The 21,466-nt window shown below is 36.9% G+C and overlaps 1 protein-coding gene across 1 annotated transcript in view; it reads right to left on the bottom strand.

The window, feature by feature from the left end:
• LOC143019966 (putative E3 ubiquitin-protein ligase HERC1) overlaps positions 1–21,466 on the bottom strand; it is a gene marked incomplete at its 5' end in the record, with an annotated part of 228,531 nt that overhangs the window by 85,827 nt on the left and 121,238 nt on the right. The window contains 4 exon segments of the mRNA XM_076176020.1: positions 5,763–5,901; positions 9,017–9,438; positions 15,628–15,754; positions 21,264–21,388. Of these exon segments, the coding sequence (XP_076032135.1) occupies positions 5,763–5,901; positions 9,017–9,438; positions 15,628–15,754; positions 21,264–21,388 (813 nt within the window).

Here is a 21,466-nt window from a genome sequence, read left to right as displayed (position 1 = left end):
GGTAGTATGTGTGAGCAAAATTTGACACAGCCCGAAGGGATTTCTCCCCGTCTTCTCCTTTTATGCATGGGGGGACAGAGAGGGGGGGTGGGCAACGATTTAATGAAGTGGCCTTGCTGTGGATGTGCTGTGACTTGCAACACTGCCTCTGACCCAGGGCAGTGGACAAGGTGCAGGGATGACCCGTCATCCAGGAGGTGCTAAGATGGGAGGGAGGGTGGAGGGGAGTGGAGTGTATTTAGGGATGGAATGGGTGGGAATGATTTTATGCCTTTTTCTTTTTGGCTACCTCCCTTGTAAGGGGGAAAAAGCCTTGGTATATGTATGCATGTACTGCCACATCATTTTCTTCCAAAGCCAAAGTACCATGAACAAAAAAGGTAAAATATACTCATCAATCAATTAATCAATCAATCAGTCTGTTCTCCCAGGTCTCTTACAGGAGACCCATGGCTCCTAGGTAACTGGCAAAGGTCACCAGACAGGACCATAAATCACTCATTGAAAATTCCATTTATTTCTACACCAATAGGTTGCTCACCCATTATGTGGTTTTCTAAGGATAGTGTAAGGCAGTGTAAGATGAGGTACTCAGTGTCCTTTGTGTGATGATTGCAGCTATGGTAGTTTAATTATGTGGCCACACCCATTCTGTGCTGGTACTGTCTTAAGAGCAGGAAGATGTTCTGACGTTTTTTTTTAATGGTTTGTGGGTTTAATGGTTAATTTTTTATGGTTTGTGGCTGCAAGCATGCTTGTGAGTTATTGCTTCTCTTTAGAGGAATTTTTTTGTGGGGCTGATATCAAGTGAGGCTTGGTGGAGTATTGACTTTGGTAGTCTATCCTGAGGAGCTTGTTTAGTGATCTAGGTAGCAATATGTTTTTGTGTAGATGTATTGTATGGTACAGGTGGTAGACTGTTGTATATGTTTGAGTAAAAAGTTACTTTTAGTTCTTTTGTTATATTCAGCTGGTTGTACTTTTGTGATGTAATGAGATGGGCAAGTGGAGTAGTAAGCTCCAAGACAGAACTGTGCACCTACAATTTTCATACAATATCCTATGGGGAGGATTTTTGTTTCTAAGTGCAGGTATCCTATTTAGGTAATTTTGCTACATCTTGTAATTATTCTCAATACTTTCTGTATAGCTTATACATATACCAATGGCTTTTTCCCCTTTACTAACAAGGTAACCAAAATCAAAGGTATAAATCCACTCCCACTCATTTCATCCCCACATATTTCACTCCCATTCACCACCCCTCCCTCCCTCTTTTATTGACTCCTCCTGGATAATAGGTCATCCCTGCATTTAGCCCACTGCCCTGGGTCACAATGTAGTAAGACACAGCACATCCACAGCAAGTCTGCTTCATTTAATTGGCGACCCCCCTCTCCATCCTCTGATGAAGAAAAAGAAGACAGGGAGAAATCCCTTCAGGCTACATCAAAATATCATTCATACATACTCCCTCACCCCTCATCTCCCACTCACTCCCTTCCATGCATCACACTATCATCTATACACAACCATTCTCCAGTCACCCCTATCTTCTGTCTTTTCCTTTCCTTCCTCAACAGACATTCCCTTCTTTCCCGTTTGCCCCTTTTATTCCAACCATCCATCTCATCTTTGGTTGCCCCCTCATGTTCACTCCTTCCACCTCTGCCTTCCACAACTCTTTATTCATTCTTTCCATGTGTCCAAACCATCCCAATACTCTTTCATCAACCCTATCTTCCAACTCCCTTTCCATCCCTGCTCTCCTCCTCACCTTGTTTCTCATTCTATCCAGCCTAGTAACCCCTATCATACTTCTCAGGCATTTCATCTCAAACACATCTAAATTTTCCTCTCTTACTCTCTTATGTTCCATGTTTCTGCACCATACTGTGGATTAAACACTTGGAGGAGAACAAAATACTAAATCCAAAACAATTTGGATTTAGAAGTGGAAGATCATGTGCCTCAAACTTAATATAGTTTTACTTGAGATTAATAGAAATAATTCAAGAAAGGGATGGATGGACAGGTTGTGCCTTCTTAGATTTACAAAAGGCATTTGACAAAGTACCACAAAAAAGCTACTAAGAGAAATTGAATCAACAAGGAAAGTTATTGGAATGGATGAAAGATTTCTTATGGAAGAAAAATGAGGGTGGTACTCAGAGACAAGAGCTCAAATTGGAAAGAAATGATAAGTGGAGTCCCACAAGGCTTTGTATTGGCTCCAATGTTTGCCATAAATATAAATGACATGGATGAAGGTGTGGAATGTTATATGAACTTCTTTGCAGACGGTGAAAACTACTAAAGAGAGTAAGTAGAGGAAGATTGTAAATCATCACAAGAAAACCTGGACAAAATCTGAAAATGGAGTCAGAAGAAGTGAATTTCAACACCAAGAAATGTAGTATAATGTAATTTGGAAAAAGTAAAAACAGAATATCAGGACAATACAAAATTGGTACAAAGGAAATAAAAAAGTTAATTCGCAAAGGGACCTAGGAGTAACTATCACCAATGACATGACACCAAACATATCAACAAATTAGTCAGAGAAATTTTCAATTTATTAAGATCAATGAAAGTGGCTTTTGACTACATGAATGAAGAAATGGTAAGGAAAATATCAGTTACATTGATAAGACCAAAATTGGAGTACACTGCGACACTATGGGTACCTAGTACTAAAAAGAACGTAAAGAAATTAGAAAGAATTCAGAGACCAATGACAAAGATGACACCAACACTCTCCAATTTGATATACGAACAAAGATTGGACAAACTCGAAGTACCTACCTTGGAACAAAGAAGAGAAAGAGGAGACCTACTATCCATATACAGAATTATGAAAGGGATAGAAGTCCTTGATAGAGATGAATTATTTAAGTGGGAGACAAAAAACCAGAGGAAACAAAAAGCAGTTGTGTTTTTTGGGTGGCTGCTGCTATGGTAAATTAAGTATCCAGCCTGTTTTTTGGCTCCCTCCCTTATAAGGGGGAAAAAGGCCTTTGGTATATGTATGTATCTCTAGGATTTGCATTACTTTCATGATTCTATAGTCAGTAGATCTCCTCTTTCTCTTCTTTGTTACAGAGTTGATAGTTCCAATTTGGACAATCTTTGTTCATATGTTAATTTGAAGAGAGTTGGTGCCATCTTTGTCATTGCTCTTTGTATTCTTTCTAGTTTCTTTATATTCTTTTTAGTACTGGGTGTCTATGGTGTTGCTGTGTACCCCAGTTTTGGTCTTATTAATGTAACTAATATTTTTTTAATCATTTCCTTATCCAAATACTCAAATGCCTCTTTCATTGATCTCAATAGGTTGGAGGTTTCTCTATCTTATTGATACATTTTTCTGTGCTTGAGATGAAATGTCTGAGAAGTATGGTAGGGGTTACAAGGTTGGATAAAGTGAGAAACAATGAGGTGACAAGGAGAGTGGAGTGGAAAAGGAGATGGCAGATAGGGTTGATGAAAGAGTATTGGAATGGTTTGGACACATGGAAAGAATGAGTGTGGAAGGCAGAGGTGAATAGAGTGAACATGAGGGAACAATCAAGGATGAGATGGATGGATGTGGTGAAAGGAGCAGTGAGCAAGAGGGGGATGTCTGCTGAGCAAGGGAGAAGGTGGGAGATAGGGATGAATGGAGAAAGGCTATGTATTCATGATACTAAAGGAAGGGGTGGGGGATGGAGGACCTAGGGAGTGGTTTACCATGAGTGATATTTTGAATTTTTCTGCATGTGGGGACAGAGGGGGGGGGAGTGCTGATTGAGTGAAGCAACTTTGCTGTGGATGTGGTGTGTTTTGCTGCATTGCTTCTGGCCCATAGCAGTGGGCGGGATACAGGGATGAGCCTATCATCCATGAGGAACTATGTTGAGAGGGAGGGAAGGGTGGTGGATGGGAGTGGAATGGTTGGGAACGAAATGGGAGGGGTGGGTACATGCCTTTTGACTTTGGCTACCTCCCTGGTAAGGAGGAAAAAGCCCTTGCTAAATAGATATGGACCTGGTAATGAGAAAAGCGAAGAGGAAAGGGAGGCATTTTGGATGGATTTAAATGAGAGTTAGTTTTGTCAGGAATATGAATGTAGTGGTGTTGGGGGATCTCAACATAAGAGTAAGGGATGAGCCAATAGATGGAGTAGTAGGGAGGTTTGGGGTGACAGGTAAGAATCTTCTTGGAGAGAAGATACTGATGATGTGTTTAGAGAGAGTTGATGATAGCAAACACAATGTTTAAGAAGAGAGTCAATCATAAGTATACATGGGAAAGGGTGTTGGACAGAAAGATTGATAGGGCATAAATGGACTATGTAGTAGTATCAAAAAGAAGGATAAGTAAAGTTCTGGGCATTCATGTTTTCAAGGGAGCGGGTGGGAGATAATATTTTGGTATATGGGAAATTGACAATGAAGGAAAGGTGGAGGAAAAGGATGGGAGGTGCTGTGAGTTAACAAACTGATTGAGAAGGAAAAGGAAAAGGAATACCAGGAGAAGCTAAGCATTGGAAGTGGTGAGGGATAAAGAGGAAGAAGTAGAAAAAGAAGTATGTTTCTAGGAGGAAGTGATAGTGTGCAAAGATGACATGTAGGATGAGGAGAATGGGAGAAAACAGAAGAAAGGGTAGTGAATTACGGGATGAAGAGGTAAAGGCAGTGGTAGATGAGAAGTGAATGGATGTAGACTGGTTAATAGGTAGAACTAGAGAATCATATTAGACATACAAGAGGAGAGAAGCAACACATGAGGTAAGGGAGGCAAAGAGTAGAGCAGATGTGAAACAGGATATGAATTTGACTGAAAATTTTGAAGAAAAAAAATGGAAAGAAATGAAGGAAGTGAGTCAGGTGGTGAGGAAAAGGTAAAGGGTGCAGATGGACAGATGTTAATGGAAGTGAAGGAAGTAAGTAGAGGATGAGAACAGTTTCTAAAAGAATTTTTAAATGTGGGGAAGGTTAAGGAGGGATTGACTGTGATAGTGTGAGAAGATAGGAAAATGACAAAGATATATGAAAAGATGATGTAAAAGGAGTATTGAAAATCATGTAAGCTGGTAAGGCACCTGGGTTGGATGGGTGTTATTCAGTGTTTGAAAAAGGGAGGAATGATTATAGTAGGTTGGCTAGTGAGGTTGTTTACTGTGTACCTAGGAAAGGAGAGTGTGCCAGAGGACTGGAGGAGTGCGTGCATGGTTCTACTTTACAAAGGAAAGGGGACAAATGTGAATGCAGTACTTTTAGAGGGCTCAGTCTGTTGAGTGTAGTTGGAAAGTTATATGGGAGGGTGTTGAGATGATTAGGAAAGTAACTCAGGGAGTAATTAGTGAGGATCTATGTGGGTTTAGAAAAGGTAGAGAGTGTGTGGAATTTTTTTTGTGGTTAGGCAGTTTTGCAAAATTTTTTGGCAAAAGGTAAGGATTTTTTGGACCCATATGGATTTAAAGAAAATTTATGAGAGGGTGAACAGGAAGGCATTATGGGAGGTATAGTACATATATGGTATAGAGAGAACTAGTGATAAGTGCAGAAAAATACAGGAAAGTTTACTTCCTATTATACACACATAATACACAATATACCTGAGATCAATTCAGCATACATGGGGCCATATCTGAGGAACAGTTAAGATACCCATATGAAATATGAAACAAATACAAAGTTAAAAAAAAAAAGAGAAAAAAAAGAAAAAAAAAATTAACAAGTGTAACCACATAAAGAAAATCTCAGTCCATCTTCACTGACCTATTAGAGTGCCACAAACACCAGACATCCATGGTCTGGCACATCCAGGATGAGCAAAACGGAGGTGGTGCCTGATATTGCTTGTTGCGTGATGGCACACTTCACAAATAATCAGTCCTCTCTCACCCTCTTGTGCTGCCTAAGGTTGAATGAAACAGCAAAAATTAATTTTCAAGTTGACCTTTTTTTCCAATGGAGACATTTTCAGTTATATAAAAGTGTTTGTAAAAGTTTTACCCGGAAAAACTTCCTTATGATAAAAATAAGGGAAAAATTATGTTTATGTATACTAAAGGCCCTCTCCCCTGTGTAATGGGGTTAAATGAGTCAAATTATAAAAAAACAAAAAAAAAAACAATTCCAATCTCATAAAATGTAACCTGAAAACATAAGAACATGCTTCAGATCAAGGTATAGCAATTTTGAGATGTCTAGATAAAAATAAAGTCATTTGAAATATAAAAATACCAGAACATCATGGCTAGTTGTCTAAATAGTCAATAATTCCTTGCCACATTGTGCCAAGTCATAGAATGTGAAAATAAAGATTATAAATATAAAAAATGCCTACCGTATTTTCCAGCTTAAAATGCGCATCGGGTTATAATGCACACCCATGCACTTTGTTCTCTCAGTACACAGATAGCGCGTACCGATGTATAACGCGCATGCCTGATCGCATTTGTCTATAACGCAGTTTTACCTCGGTATTTATATCATGTGAACGAGGTTACATGGAGAAGTATTTTTCATTGGCTAGAGCCACCGCTGGGAAATCTGTTGATTTGTCACTAAATTAAGTGTCAGTTTAGGCATCAATCAGGACACAACTAAGAAAAAGTCGGAACTACATGTACCGGTATATGACTCATGTTGTGCATGGGTCCCTTATTACTTTGTAGCTTAAATAGTTTGGAAATATGATCTAAAAAAGTTTATTGAAAGTAAAATATACAGAAAAATTTCGGGATTTTTAGAGAAAAAGTTCATTTTATATCTTGAGGAAATAATTCGTCTTTACCATTTTTTTTTTATTTAATACTGAAACAAACTACAGACTGTTTCGTTTTAGCTTTCAACCTGCAATGACAGTGGTGAAATAGGACAGTCTCTCATCAAGGTGACATTTACTTAATATAACTCCCGAAAGAGGGTGTTGTAGTCAGGTGTTTGACACGATTTTATGAACAGCCGCAACGGAATTTGTACCATACCTAAAGTGAAGCAACAAAGCCAACATAAAAATTCAAACTAGGATGCTGTGAACATGGGCAAATATCATGAATATTGATCATGTTTCATGGTGTTTAGGCCTATTTAAACATGAAAAATAAGATTCAATAGATACCTACCTATACCAAATATTTATATACGGTAGCCCATGCTGGCATGTTCTTTCATGTCACCATGGCTGTTCTTCTTGTTCTCACGGAACGTCACGGAGAAGTGTGCCTCCCGACTTTGTGACGGCCAACATCGTCACGTTGTTGTGAAAAAAAATTACACACACAGCCGCAGAATTTTTATCGTAGGCCGTAGATAATGCGCACCACAGGATAACGCGCACCCCCCATTTTTAGGCCCTTCCAACAGAAAAAAGTCGCACACTATACGCCGGAAAATGCGGTATATCATTGTATATTTGTCTAAATTACCTTTTGAAACTACTGTATACAGTAGCTTGATAATGACATACTTTTAAAATCAAAAGATCGCACAAACAGTCCTAGAAAATTATTTGCTTGCTCAGAGGTGGAAATACACTACTTAGATGATTTGAGATCATTACTGATAATGATGCCAAGATCCTTTTCACCATCCACTTTTAACAAATTTCAAAATAATTTGTAATTGTACTTATTATATATATATATACATATATATATATATATATATATATATATATATATATATATATATATATATATATACATACACAGGGAATTCTCAGTTTATGAGAGGGATACATTCCTGAAGGCATGGCATAAAATAAAAATTGCATAATATTTAACAGTTGAGTTTTACAATTGCTTACTTGATTTATTATATCATGTTATTCTAAATAATTTGTAATTTGAAAAAATTACTAGGTTTTTTACCTTGTGTTATTCCAAAATCGCATATTCTAAACACATAAATTGAGAAATCCCTGTACATATATATATATATACATACATATACATACAGTCACTATCAGAGTTACAACCACCCGTACTTATGACCATGTCTAGCAGATGCCTATAATAAGTTTACTGTATATGTCTGGCAGCACAGCGCATAAGATAGTTGTGGCACCCAGGCATCGTGTACGACAGTTATGGCAGAGATGGAAAAGTTGCTACAAACGTGGTGGAAAATAATAGGCAAAGAAATGTGAAAATGATGTTGCAAGCAGTGCAAAGTAAGGCTACAAGTTAATTTCGCATGTTGAAAGAACGTGCAGGTGAAGAATACGCTTCACATGAATTCATAGCTAGTTAATAAAATGCTCTTGATTGTGTAGAAAGCAGATTTGAAGTTAGGCAAGTAGTTTTTTCAAAAAACTATTCTAGAGGTGAATCTTGGTTACCACGCATTATTATTGAGGTGCCAGAAAATATGTTGTAAAAGTGTTCACCGAAAGTGGAAATCTAATTTGGCGTAGGCATTGTGATCAATTGAAAGCTAGGTATAATACTATTGAAAATGAAAAATCACCAGTTTCTGCATCTTCTCTGTTTAAATGTCAAATTAGAAATTAATTTATCAAACCAAATACTAGCAGTAATATTGGAAACAGTGAAACTGTAAATGACTGTGTTAACAGTGATACCATTTCACAACCTGTAGATGCCACAGAAGTGCTTCCTAATAATAATATTGACAAACCTATTAATGAACCTATGTTCCTACTGAGCCACTATTGAGGTCAAATATGTCAGTGAAACCTAGTAAGAGATTAATTTAATCAATGTTATGTTTTTTATTTTGTGTAAACCAAAAAAATAAGAGGGGAGGAATATGTAGTGTATTCAGATTAAAACAATGTTTAGGTTAATGGCGATATGCACCTTTTGTTTTTGTTTTGTTGATGTTTTTGCATGTGTTGAGAGTGCCATGATGTAAACAGTGTATAATATACGGTGTTATAGGAAGCATGTGTATAGTTTACCCTTACTAAGGACAGATATCTATAAAGAAACTGATTGGCACCCACAGAAAAACTAAGACATAACACTATTATACAATAAGAAAATGTCCTTTGAAAAGCATACCTCCATGAGGATTCTCCAAGCTCTGTCTCTTACATGTAACAAGGATGAAGAAGTTCCATGACTTGAAGAATCAATACCAGAAGATGTGGTAGTTGCGGCACTGTTGCCTACAAGCCACTGGTCCATATCATAAGCAGAAACTGGCACTGCTCCCCCTACAGTGTCGTCATCTAGAGTAGGATAAAGATTATCCAATGAGCTATAAAACTCATCCATCACTGCAAAGTATGGATAGGAGTGTCTACCATCAATTCTACCATCTGAGCCTCTGGATGTTCGATGCTGCCACTGTTGATCTTGGTCAGGCTCACTAGGATCAATGACACCTCGGCCAGCAGGGTGTCGCACACGAGGAAGCTTTGGTTTTGGCCGTTCACTATCAGTTGTAACATCACCATAGAAGTGCTGGTCCGATCCACGTCCTGTAATAGTATTCATTTACACAGTCATGACTATCTTACACATAACAAAATCAGCATTTTGGACACAGTTGATTTGTTATTATTTTACATACCAAACAAATAGCATTCCATCAACAAAACCCCAAAATTATGAGTAAATATAAAAAATACATCATTCAAGCATGAAATTATATAAGTGATCATGAGGAAAACAAAACCAAAACATTAGAAATCAAAAGAGGATGGTTAAAACACTATCTACAGTCAAATAATTATGCTTTCCTTAAACAAAGCAAACAGAGGGAAACAATAGTCAGACTTATTGAAACATCTATCACATTTATGCATTTAAAGTATTTCACACTTATACACACAGTATATGTAGCTAAGCAACACTATTAATATTCCCATAGAGAAAAAGTAAACTGTACTTTAAGACTGTATGTCTGTAGTTAATATGACAAGGAAAATTATCAAAAGGGCCCACACATTTAGTTTAGGGTTGGGTGGTATTACAGACATGGGCAGCTACTAACTGATTCAAGCGTGATGAAAACATATGTAAGGCCGAGGATTTATTTAGTATAATTTTTTTTTTCTCAAAGATTCTATACACAAGATCACACATGTGGGTATTATATTACAGCTCTCACTCCAATTCTCCATAACATCATGGGAATGTTTTCATATGTAAGCATATACTAGGAACCTTAAATCTAGGTGAAGGAGAAAGATCCCATTAGAGGAATATTCTTAGGAATTTTTAGCACATAAATGTTCTATCATGAAACGAAGTAGCGGAATCTTGAATCATCGTGATATATCCTCGTGGTCACAGGAGTCTTGCAAATATTGTTTACATCGTGGTTCGGCATGGCGTCACTAAATGGCTCTGGTTTGAAGTTGTCATTCAAGTCAGACTTTTCGTTATTTGCCTCCTTTTTTTTTTTTTTTTTTTTTTTTTTTTTTGCTAATTACGTTTCAATACAATTAACTAGCACTGAAAAGATATTTCAGACACTCTAATCCTCCATGACATCATGAGGATGTACTCATATGTAAGCATAGACTAGGAACCTTAAATTTAGGTGGAGAAAAATCCCCACCCTACAGTTCAAGATTCTCTTACAGCTATGCTTGTAGTGACCCACTTTTGTATCTTTCAGCATCCAGTTTGATCTTAAATTATTGTATAGTTTTTGCACTCACTGTTTCTTTATTCAGTTTGTTCCACATATCTATCACTCTGTGTGGGAAGCTATTCTTTTTCAGATTTCTTTTGTAACTATCCTTTTTAAGTTTCTTTTTGTGCCCTCTTGTTTTTCTTCTATCCCACTTTAGTAACTCATCTCTATCAAAGGAATTCAATCCCTTTCTTAATTTTGTAGATGGTTAGCTGGTTTCCTCTTTCTCTTCTTTGTTCCAGGGTTGGTAGTTCCAGTTTGTCCAATCTTTGTTCGTATGTCAATTTGGAGAGTGTTGGTGCCATCTTTGTCATTGTTCTTTGAATTCTTTCTACCTGTAATTTCTTTATGTTCTTTTTAGTACTAGGTATCCATATTATTGCAACTTACTCCAATTTTGGTCTTATCAATGTAACTAATATTATCTTCATCATTTCTTCATCCATGTAGTCAAAAGCCACTTTCATTCATCATCAATATATTGAAAGTTTCTCTGACTAATTTGTTGATATGTTTGTCTGGTACCATGTCATTGGTGATAGTTACTCCCAGGTCCCTTTCCAAGTTGACTTTTTTATTTCCTTTGTACCAATTTTGTATTGTCCCAATATTCTGTTTTTGCTTTTTCCAAATTCCATTATACTACATTTCTTGATGCTGAAATTCACTTCACTCTTCTGACTCCATTTCCAGATTTTGTCCAGGTCTTCTTGTAATGATTTGCAATCTTCCTCTGTTCTTACTCTCTTTAGTAGTTTTGCATCATCTTCAAAGAAGTTCATATAACATTCCACATTTCTTCCCAATTTGAGTTCTTGTCTCTGAGTGCCATCCTCATTTTTCTCCCGTTGAAGAAATCTTTCATCCATTCCAATAACTTTCCATGTATTCTACCTATTGTTTAACCACTTCCATACGGTGACGCCTACATAGGCAGCATGAGGAGCAAGTGGGTACTCAATGATGCCGACGTCGGCATCTTGATTATATTTATTGTAGTCGTACCTACGTAACTTCCATTCTCTCTAAACTGGCTTCATCATATTTTCTATGGTTATCAAAATACACAGGTGAAAGAGAACGAACGATTGAGCACTGACTTTATTTTTTATAATGCGATTATGACGCAACATCGCATGTCCGCCAGCTAATGCTGCCAGACGTGCGATGTGCCCCGTAGTGAAGAGGTTAAATTTGTCTTAGTAGCTTTTTGTGTGGTACTTTGTGAAATGTCTTATGTAAATCTAAGAGGGCACAATCTGCCTATCTGTCCATTTCTTGAATCATTTCTATTAGTCTCAAGAAAAAGCATATTAAGTTTGTGGCACATGATCTTCTATGTCTAAATCCAAATTGTTTTGGATCTAGTATTATGTTCTCTTCTAAGTGTTTAATCCACTTACTTTTAATAACTTTTTCGAATATTTTTCATTGTACTTGTAAGGGAAACAGATCTATTTGTTGTTTGGATTTTCTTTGTCCCCTCCTTCGTACATTGGTACAATATTTGCCTTTTTCCAATCTTGTGGTACTTTTCCTTCTTTGACTGAGAAATCAATTATCTTGTGTATTTTGTCCATTAGTTCATTTATACATTCTTTCAATATCCAAAGTACAATTCCATCCGGCCCGTGTGACTTTCGGATGTCTAAGTTTTTTTTTTTTTTTTTTTTCATTTCTTTCTGTGTCACTGTTATTTCTTTCATTGCAAGGGATCTTTCTGTCCTTCCTCCCAATTTTGTGAGCTTTCAATTGTGAATACATACATATATCAGAGGCTTTTTCCCCCTTACACAGGAGGTAGCCAAAAGAAAAAGGCATAAAAACCATTCCCACCCATTCCATCCCCTATATACTCCACTCCCCTCAACCCTCTTCCCTCCCTCCCATCTTGGCACCTCCTGGATGATGGGTCATCCCTGCATCTTGTCCATTGCACATCCACAGCAAGGCCGCTTCATTAATTCGGCGACCCCCCTCTCTACCCCCCTCACGCAGAAAATGAGACGACAGGGAGAAATCCCTTCAGGCTGTCTCAATTTATTTCTCATACATACTCCCTCACCCCCCATCCCCCACCCACTCCCCCTAATGCATCACAGCATCATCCATACACAACCTTTCTCCATTCACGCCTATCTTCTCTCCTCTCCCGTCCTTCCTCAACAGATATTCCTCTCTTTCCCAATGCTCCTTTTACCCCATCCATCCATCTCATCCTAGGATGCCCCCTCATGTTCACTCCTTCCACACCTCTTTTACTAATCTTTCTTCAATCATTTTTTCCATGTGTCCAAACCATCCCAATACTCTTTTATCAACCCTATCTCCTAAATCCCTTTTCACCCTTGTTCTCCTTCTAACCTCCTTATTTCTCACTCTATCTAGCCTAGTAACCCCTATCATACTTCTCAGGCATTTCATCTCAAGCAAGACACCGAAGCAAAAGGAAGTGCAGCGACTGGTGCACCTATCTAGCGGTTTTGTCGTTGACACGAAGGAAACTAGTTGTTATTTTGTGGGATGTGTAGGCTATGTTTCTCATGTGACCGCAAAGAAGCTCATATAACTTTCAATTCCTTTATCCATATCATTATCATATATAGCAAACATTATTGGGGCCAGAACACTTCCTTGTGGAACTCCACTAATCACTTCATCCCAATTAGAGTGTCTGTCTCTTATCACTACTATCATTTTTGTTTCATGCAAGAATTCTTCCATACACTTCAGCAGTTTGCCCTGTATTCCTCCTGCAGTTTCTGATTTCCTTAGCAATTTCTTATGTGGCACCTTATCAAAAGCTTTTTTCAGGTCTAGAAATGCACAATCAGCCCCTCCATTTCTTTCTCTTGTGTTACATTTATTAGCCTTGAATAGAAATACATTAAGTTTGTGAGGCACGATTGTCCTTGTCTAAATCCAAATTGCCTTGGATTTAGTGCGTTGTTTTTTCCAAATGCCTTACCCATTTAATTTTGATAATTCTTTCACAAATTTTAGCTATTGTACCCATCTATATTTAGATGGGTCTTCCTTGTTTCCCCCTTTATATATTAGTACTATATTTGCTCTTTTCCAATCTTCTTGAACTTTTCCTTCTTTCAGTGAACTGCTTATTAGACTATGTATTTTGTCTGTTAGTTCATTCCTGCATTCTCTCAAAATCCAGTTTGCCATTTCTTTTTGTCCATGCGATTTTCTGACATTGAGATTACTCAAGTGATTCATTATTTCTTTCCTTGTTACTTCTATCTCTTTCTCCTCCCACTCGACATCTCTAAGTTGTATGTTCTCCCTCGTAAACACTGATTTAAAATGCTTGTTCATAATTTCTGCCATTTCTCTTTCCTCTGTTTATTCAACTCCTCCTTGTCATAATTTCTTGTTTTTCAGTTTGTTTACAAATCTGTAAAATATTTTTGGTTCATCTTTACATTTTTCTATGACATTGTATTTTCTCTTTTCTTCTCTGCACACTTGTACATATTCATTTCTATAACTAGTAAATATTTTCCATTTTTCAGGTCTTTTGTCTTTTTTCCATTTCATCCAAGCTTTATCCTTTTTGTCTTTTAACTTCCTACATCTTTTGGTGTACCAACACTTTACATACCCTTTTTCTTGTTTTTGTCTTGGAACATACTTTTCCACTCCTTTATAAATTTTTGTCAAAATATTCCATTTCTCTTCTACTGTTGTTTCCTTCTTGTGTATCCTTTCCCAGTCTGCTTTTTGAAAGAATTCTCTTATTTTATCAAAATTTGTTTTTCTATACATCAATCATGTATTTTTCCTCATTTAGTTCCAGTTCAACCAATATGTGGTCACTTTTACTTATTGGTGTCTTATATTCAATCCTGTCCACTATTTCAGGTTGTGTTAAGGTATATTCAATGGTCAAATCCAGTAGAATGTTGCTCCAAAGTTCTTCTCCCCCTTTTACTATCATTTCTTCCCAGATTATTTCCTTTGTGTTAAAGTCACCCATAATTACTATGTTTAGAACATTCATTGTAGCTTCTAGTAATTTAGAATGATCACTATCAGACCAGGCCTGTGTTTTTGGTGGCACACATACTACTACAAATTTTCTACTGTGTGCCAAATTTGGTTCTTTCCTCACAAAATTCATAGTTGTTATGATATACAGCTTAGCTTCTGCACTATAGTAAATAGTTTTTGGCTGTTGAGGCCTGCTGTGGTGGTGCTGTGTCTTCGTGCATTTCTTTTGATCCAAGTAAATGTGGCAGGAAGGCAGGATGACCTGTCATTCATGAGGAGGTAAGATGGGAGAGATAAGACATGGGTTTATTAGATAGGTGAAGGCTGACTGTATGCTTTGACTTGGCCATGCCCTTAAAAAAAGGAGGAAGGGGCTTTTGGTATATATCATCATCATCATCATCAATTGAGGGCATACACCATACACACACACACCAATGCCAGTCTCCACAGTCTCTATGAGCAAGCTCCTATGCAGCCACCCATGTTGGGTTTATGTGGGAATTAAAGCAGCCTTTAATGTTTACAATTCCACTGATATTCAGAATGGGTGTGGAATGTATGTAGTGTGGGCATATGCTTTGACTCAACCACCTGTCTTATAATTTTTTTAGTATATGTATAATTTCTAAATAGTATATGACTGACCTCCAAACATCAATATATTGATTAAATGGCACTTGCAAGAGACCCTGCCATACTAGACTTAAAAGTGTATAAAGAGAAAACCAAATCATAATACAGAAAATATGATAAATGAGAATTGCATGGAGTAAATAAAAAGGTCAACCAATTCAAACATTTTTGCTGAGTAAAAAAAGATCAAAAGTATCAAAAGCAACTCATATTGACAATAACTGATTTTAACATAGATTATACAGCATTCCTTACTTTCAATAACAAAAATTAAACTATCACATGAAACAAAACAAATATGATTATAGGATAATTAATGAGTAATTCTAAGAGTAAAAACTTATTTCCTTCATTTATTCTGATAGATAATTATACACAATCTGACCTGATTTTCTAGATGGAACCATGAAGGATCGGATGTCACCACAGCCTCCACGCCGTAATACCCCACCACTAGATGCTGCCATGGATCTACGACTACCAAATTCCTGTGTCTCCCTTCCTTCTGAGACCTTTATATTCAATAAAGATTGAAGAAAGAATATATATATATATATATATATATATATTTATATATATATATATATATATATATATATATATATATATATATATATATATATACATATATATATATATATATATATATATATATACATATACATATATATATATATATATATATATATATATATAGTATATATTATATGGAGTCAGAAACACAGGAGTGTTACTCTGAGTTTACCATACCAACTCAGACTAATACTCCTGTGTTTCCTACTCCACTTATGTCAACCGGTTAGAATGTCTCAACATATATATATATATATATATATATATATATATATATATATATATATATATATATATATATATATATACACACATATATATAAAATAATAAGCACACACATATTTATATATATAAGGGTAAGTCAGTAAATATCTGCACTTCATTATTTCTGTTTATTACAACAACAGTTGTAATACAACAGGGTGTAAAAGGAGATGGGAGATAGGGTTGATGAAAGGGTATTGGGATGGTTTGGATACATGGAAAGAACGAGTGAAGAAAGATTAGCAAAAGAAGTGTGGAAGGCAGAGATGGATGGAGTGAATATGAGGGGACAAATGAGGATGAGATGAATGGATGGGGTAAAAGGGGAGTTGAGAAAGAGGGGGATGTCTGTTGAGGAAGGGAGAAGGCAGATGATAGGGGTGAGTGGAGAATGGCTGTGTATGGATGATACTGTAATGCTTGGGAATGGATGGGGGATAGGAGGGGGAGTTAGTATTTATCTAGTTGTGTTCTACAGGAAGAGGAGCTATGCTTGTGGTGTTCCGTGTTTGTATCTCGCAACATCTAGTTTGTTCTTAACTTCATGTATGGTGTTTGCACACAATATTGTTTCATCCAATTTGTTCCAGACATCCACCACTCTGTGTGGAAAGCTGCTTTTTTTTCAGATCTTTTCTATAACTGTCCTTTGTTATTTTTTTTTTTCATGTCCCCTTGTTTTTCTTCTATCCCACTTTAATAAGTCTTCTCTATCAAGGACTTCCATGTCTTTCATAATTCTATAAATGGCCAACAGATCACCTCTTTCTTTGCTCATATGTCAGTTTTGAAAGTGTTGGGGCCATCTTTGTTGTTGCTCTTTGGATTCTTTCTATTTTCCTTATATTCTTTTTTGTACTGGGTGTCCATAGTGTCGCTGCGTACTCCAGTCTTGGTCTTATCAGTGTGACTAGTATTTTCTTTACCATTTCTTCATCCAAGTAATTAAAAGCCACCTTTATTGATCTTAGCAAACTGTAGGATTTTCTGACTATTTTGTTGATCTGTTTTTTCGGGGACATGTCTTTGATGATGATTACTCCTAGGTACTTTTCGGAACCAACTTTCTTTACTTCCTCAGCACCGATCTTATATTGTCCTGATATTTTTTTTTTTTTTTTTTTTTTTTTTTTTTTTTTTTTTTTTTTTATTACTTTTTCCAAATTCCACTATACTCCATTCCCAGACCTTGTTCAAAACTCTATGTAGCGATTCACAATCTTTTTCCATTCTTACTTTAGTAGTTTTGCATCATCTGCATAGAAGTTCATGTAACATTCTACAACTTCATCCATGTGGGACACCACTAATAATTTCTTCCTGAGTTGAATTGTGATCTCTGAGCACCACTCTCATTTTTCTTCCATGCAAGAAATCTTCCATACATTTCAATAATTTTTCTTGTATACCTTCTGTTGTTTCAAGTTTTCTTAATAATTTTTTGTGTGGTACTATAAGTATTGTAAGTCCAGGAAAGCACAGTCTGCCCATCTGTCCCTTTCTTGTATTATATCTATTAACCTTGAATAGAAACAGATAAAATTTGTGGCACATGTCTATATCTGAACTGTCTCAGATTTAGTATATTCTTCTCCTCCAGATGTTTTGTCCATCTATTTTTGATAACTTTCTCACAAATTTTGGCTGTTGTACTTGTAAGGGAGACTGGTCTATAGTTTGTTGGGTCTTCCTTGTTTCCCCTTTTATATAATGGTATGATATTGGCATTTTTCCAATCTTCCGATACCTTTCCTTCTTTGAGTGAGCAATCTATTATCTTATATATTTTGTCCATTAGTTTATCTATACATTCTTTTAGTATCCAGTTTGCAATTCCATCTGGGCCATGTGATTTTCTGACATCAAGTTTCATTATATGGTCCCTTATTTCTTTCTGTGTCACAGTTATTTCTCTAATTGGGAGGATCTTTCTCTACTTCCTTCATCCCAATTAAGTATGTTTTCTTTAGTGAACACATATTTGAAATGTTTGTTCATAATATCAGCCATTTCTATATCCTCTGTGTATTCCATGTTCCCTTGATGTAGTTTTACTATTTCCTATTTATTTCTTAGTTTACCATTCACATATCTAGAGAATAATTTAGGTTGATCTTTACAATTGTCTATTATGCCTTTTTCATAGTTTCTTTTTTCTTCCCTGGATATTTTTACATATTTCTTAGATTGAGATATATGTGCCACTTTCCTTTTTTTTTTTTTCGTCTTTTCCAAGCTTTGTCTATTTTTCCTTACTTCACTTTTTGTTATACCAGCACTTAATGTACACCTTTTCCTGTTTTTGTTTTGGTACATATGTATCCATTCCTTCATTATAGATTTCCTTCAAAATCATCCATTTCTCTTCCACCTGTGCTTCTTCATTATGGAATTTTTCCCATCTGGGGGTATTGGCTGCATGTTATAGTGGCAAAATAGCATGCAGTTGATACTTTAGGGTCTATATGGGGTGCCCCTATGGACCAGAGCCACACATCATTTTGTCTGTGATAGAGGAAAAATATGTACATAGAAAAACTATGACACTTTTATACTACGACTGTCCCTCCGTTATGCTGTCCCCCAACCCCTTGTTACTGTCCTGTACCATTTCTCTAAATATTCATTTCCTTTTTTTCTAAGTTTTCCAAAGTCTGTTTTGTTATACATCAGTTTTCCTTTTCTGTGTTTCTCATTTCTCCTCATATATATTTCCTCTTTTAGTTCGAGCTCAAGCAGTATGTGATCACTGGTGTCTTGTATTCAATTTTATCAACAATTTCAGGCTCTGATGTAAATATTAACTCTAGTCTCAATGGTTCTTTATTTCTATGTCTGGTATTTTCTTTTACCCACTGAGTCATTGCATATTCAATGGTTATGTTAAGTAGTATGTTTCCCCAAAGATCCTCTTCACCCTTCACTGTCATCTCCCAACATATTTCTTTAGAGTTAAAATCACCCATAATTACTCTATTTCCTCCTTTCAGCATTTCATTTAATGTATGCCTTATGTCTTTCAACAGTTTGGAATGGTCATTCTCTTTCCAAGAATGTGTTTTCAGGGGCACATAGATCACCACAAACTTTCTACTTTTCATGTCACTATTTTCAATTTATTTTCTCTTTCTGTGATCTTCGTCACATTTAAGCCCTTTTTAGTCAAAAACATGATTCCTCCACCATGTTTTTCCTCTCTATTTTTCATCCAGTGATTGTTAAACCTTGTCCAACACTATTTGGTGGTAGTGGACCTTTTAATATTGTTTCCACAATTCCCATTATATCTGGTTTTTCTTCCACCAGAAGTGTGAATTATGAAGCAGCCTGAAGAGATTTCTCCCCATCTTCAATGTTACTGCATGAGGGGACAGGGAGGGGGGATCACCAGTTGAGTGAAGCAGCCTTGCTGTGGATGTGTTGTGTCTTGCTTCTGATCCAGAGCAATGGGTGAGATGCAGGGATGACCTGTCATCCACAAGGAGCCAAGATGAGAGGCAGGGAGGGAGGGGTGGTGAATGGGGTGAAACAGGTGGGGATGAAGTGGGTGGGAATGGAATTATGCCTTTTGACTTTGGCTATCTCCCTTGTAAGGGGGAAAGGGGCCTTGGTATTGTACATAATTTACAATGACATAATTTTTCAACATAGTCACCCTGCTTTTCAATGCACTTGGTCCATCATTGTACAAGCTTTCCAATACACTTCCTTCACTTATTGATCAGTGATGAAATGATGGACTCTTAAAGCATCCTGAAGTGGACCAAACAGAAGGTAATCAGAGAGGGTGAGATCTGGACTGTATGCAGGATGCCCCAACACCTTAAAAAATGCAGATTCTGAAGAGTTTGAATAGTGTGGGTGATGGAATGTGGACACATGTTGTCACAAAAGTCCGAAGTGTACTGAGGTGATAAGCCTGAAACCTGCCATAAGCAAAGAGAGCAGCGCCATCTAGCAACCAGCAAAGCTTACAAAAACATAGAGGTAATAAACAAACAATTAGGACAAAAGTGCAGACACAATGACTTACCCTCACATGTAAGAAAATAAATTAATGGACACTTGGCTTAATCCTTAGAATTTCAAATATTGCCATTCTTCTACACAGTAATACTTTCTTGAGCAGGGCTCTAATTTTGACAGATTTTTTTTTGGGGGGGGACAGTTAAATTTATATATCTCAACACACAATACAATTATTTGAAGAATTCATAATATAGTTTTGAAGGGCAAAATTAATAATGTTAAAAATTTTCATGATTACAATATATCTAGTAAAAATTAATGTCTTTGTGTCAAACAACAAGTTTAAAAGACAAAAATAAACAAATATATGAATAAATAAATAATAGTATTCATACATACATATACCAAGGCTTCTTCCCCCTTACAAGGGGGGTAGCCAAAAAGAAAAAGGCATAAAATCATTCCCACCCATTCCATCCCTCAATACACTCCACACCCCTCCACCCTCCCTCTTATCTTAGCACCTCCTGAATGACGGGTCATCCCTGCACCTTGTCCACTGCCCTGGGTCAGAAGCAGTGTCGCAAGACACAGCACATCCACAGCAAGGCCGCTTCATTAAATCGGTGACCCCCCCTCTCCGTCCCCCCATTGCATAAAATGAGAGGATGGGGAGAAATCCCTTCGGGATGCGTCAAATTTTGCTCACACAAACTACCTCACCCCCCATCCCCCCGCCCATTCCACCTCATGCAATCACAACATCATCCATATACAACCATTCTCCATTCACCCCTGTCTTCTGTCCTCTCCCGTCCTTCCTCAACTGACATTCCCCTCTTCCCCAAAGCCCCTTTCACCCCATCCATCCACCTCATCCTAGGACGTCCCATCATGTTCACTCCCTCCACATCTGCCTTCCACACCTCTTTTACTAGTCTTTCTTCACTCATTCTTTCCATGTGTCCAAACCATCCTAATATTCTTTCATCAACCCTATCTCCCAGCTCCTTTTCCACCCCTGTTCTCCTCCTCACCTCCTCATAGTATTCATAAATAAATAAAATAAGTAAATAAAATGAAAAAAGCGTTCCTCTTTGGTAGCCCTATATATAGGAATTGTGAATGAAAGAATATGAATATATGAAAAATATAGCCTCCCTAACCAACTCTCTTCCCAACAATTACAGGCCTACTTAGGGAAATGAAATTACCTGTGAAGATGCAGCATCGTCGTGGGATCTTCTACGCTCACTATTATCAGTGTCTATACTTGGATGTTCTAACATCCACGTCACAAGCTGATTTATGTTGGTTGCTGTGAGGTCCCCCTTATGACCTAAAATAATATTGAATATGGCACTTTCTTTCTACAAACTGCAGAAATCCTAATTTCTTGGGTATTTAACCCTTTTGA

This window comes from Oratosquilla oratoria, chromosome 38 (assembly GCF_046742065.1).
Source record: "Oratosquilla oratoria isolate Oo_2021 chromosome 38, ASM4674206v1, whole genome shotgun sequence".
In the NCBI taxonomy this organism is placed as follows: Eukaryota; Metazoa; Arthropoda; class Malacostraca; order Stomatopoda; family Squillidae; genus Oratosquilla; species Oratosquilla oratoria.
Note: the sequence above shows the minus strand (reverse complement) of the source record. Positions and strands in the feature narration are given on the sequence as shown.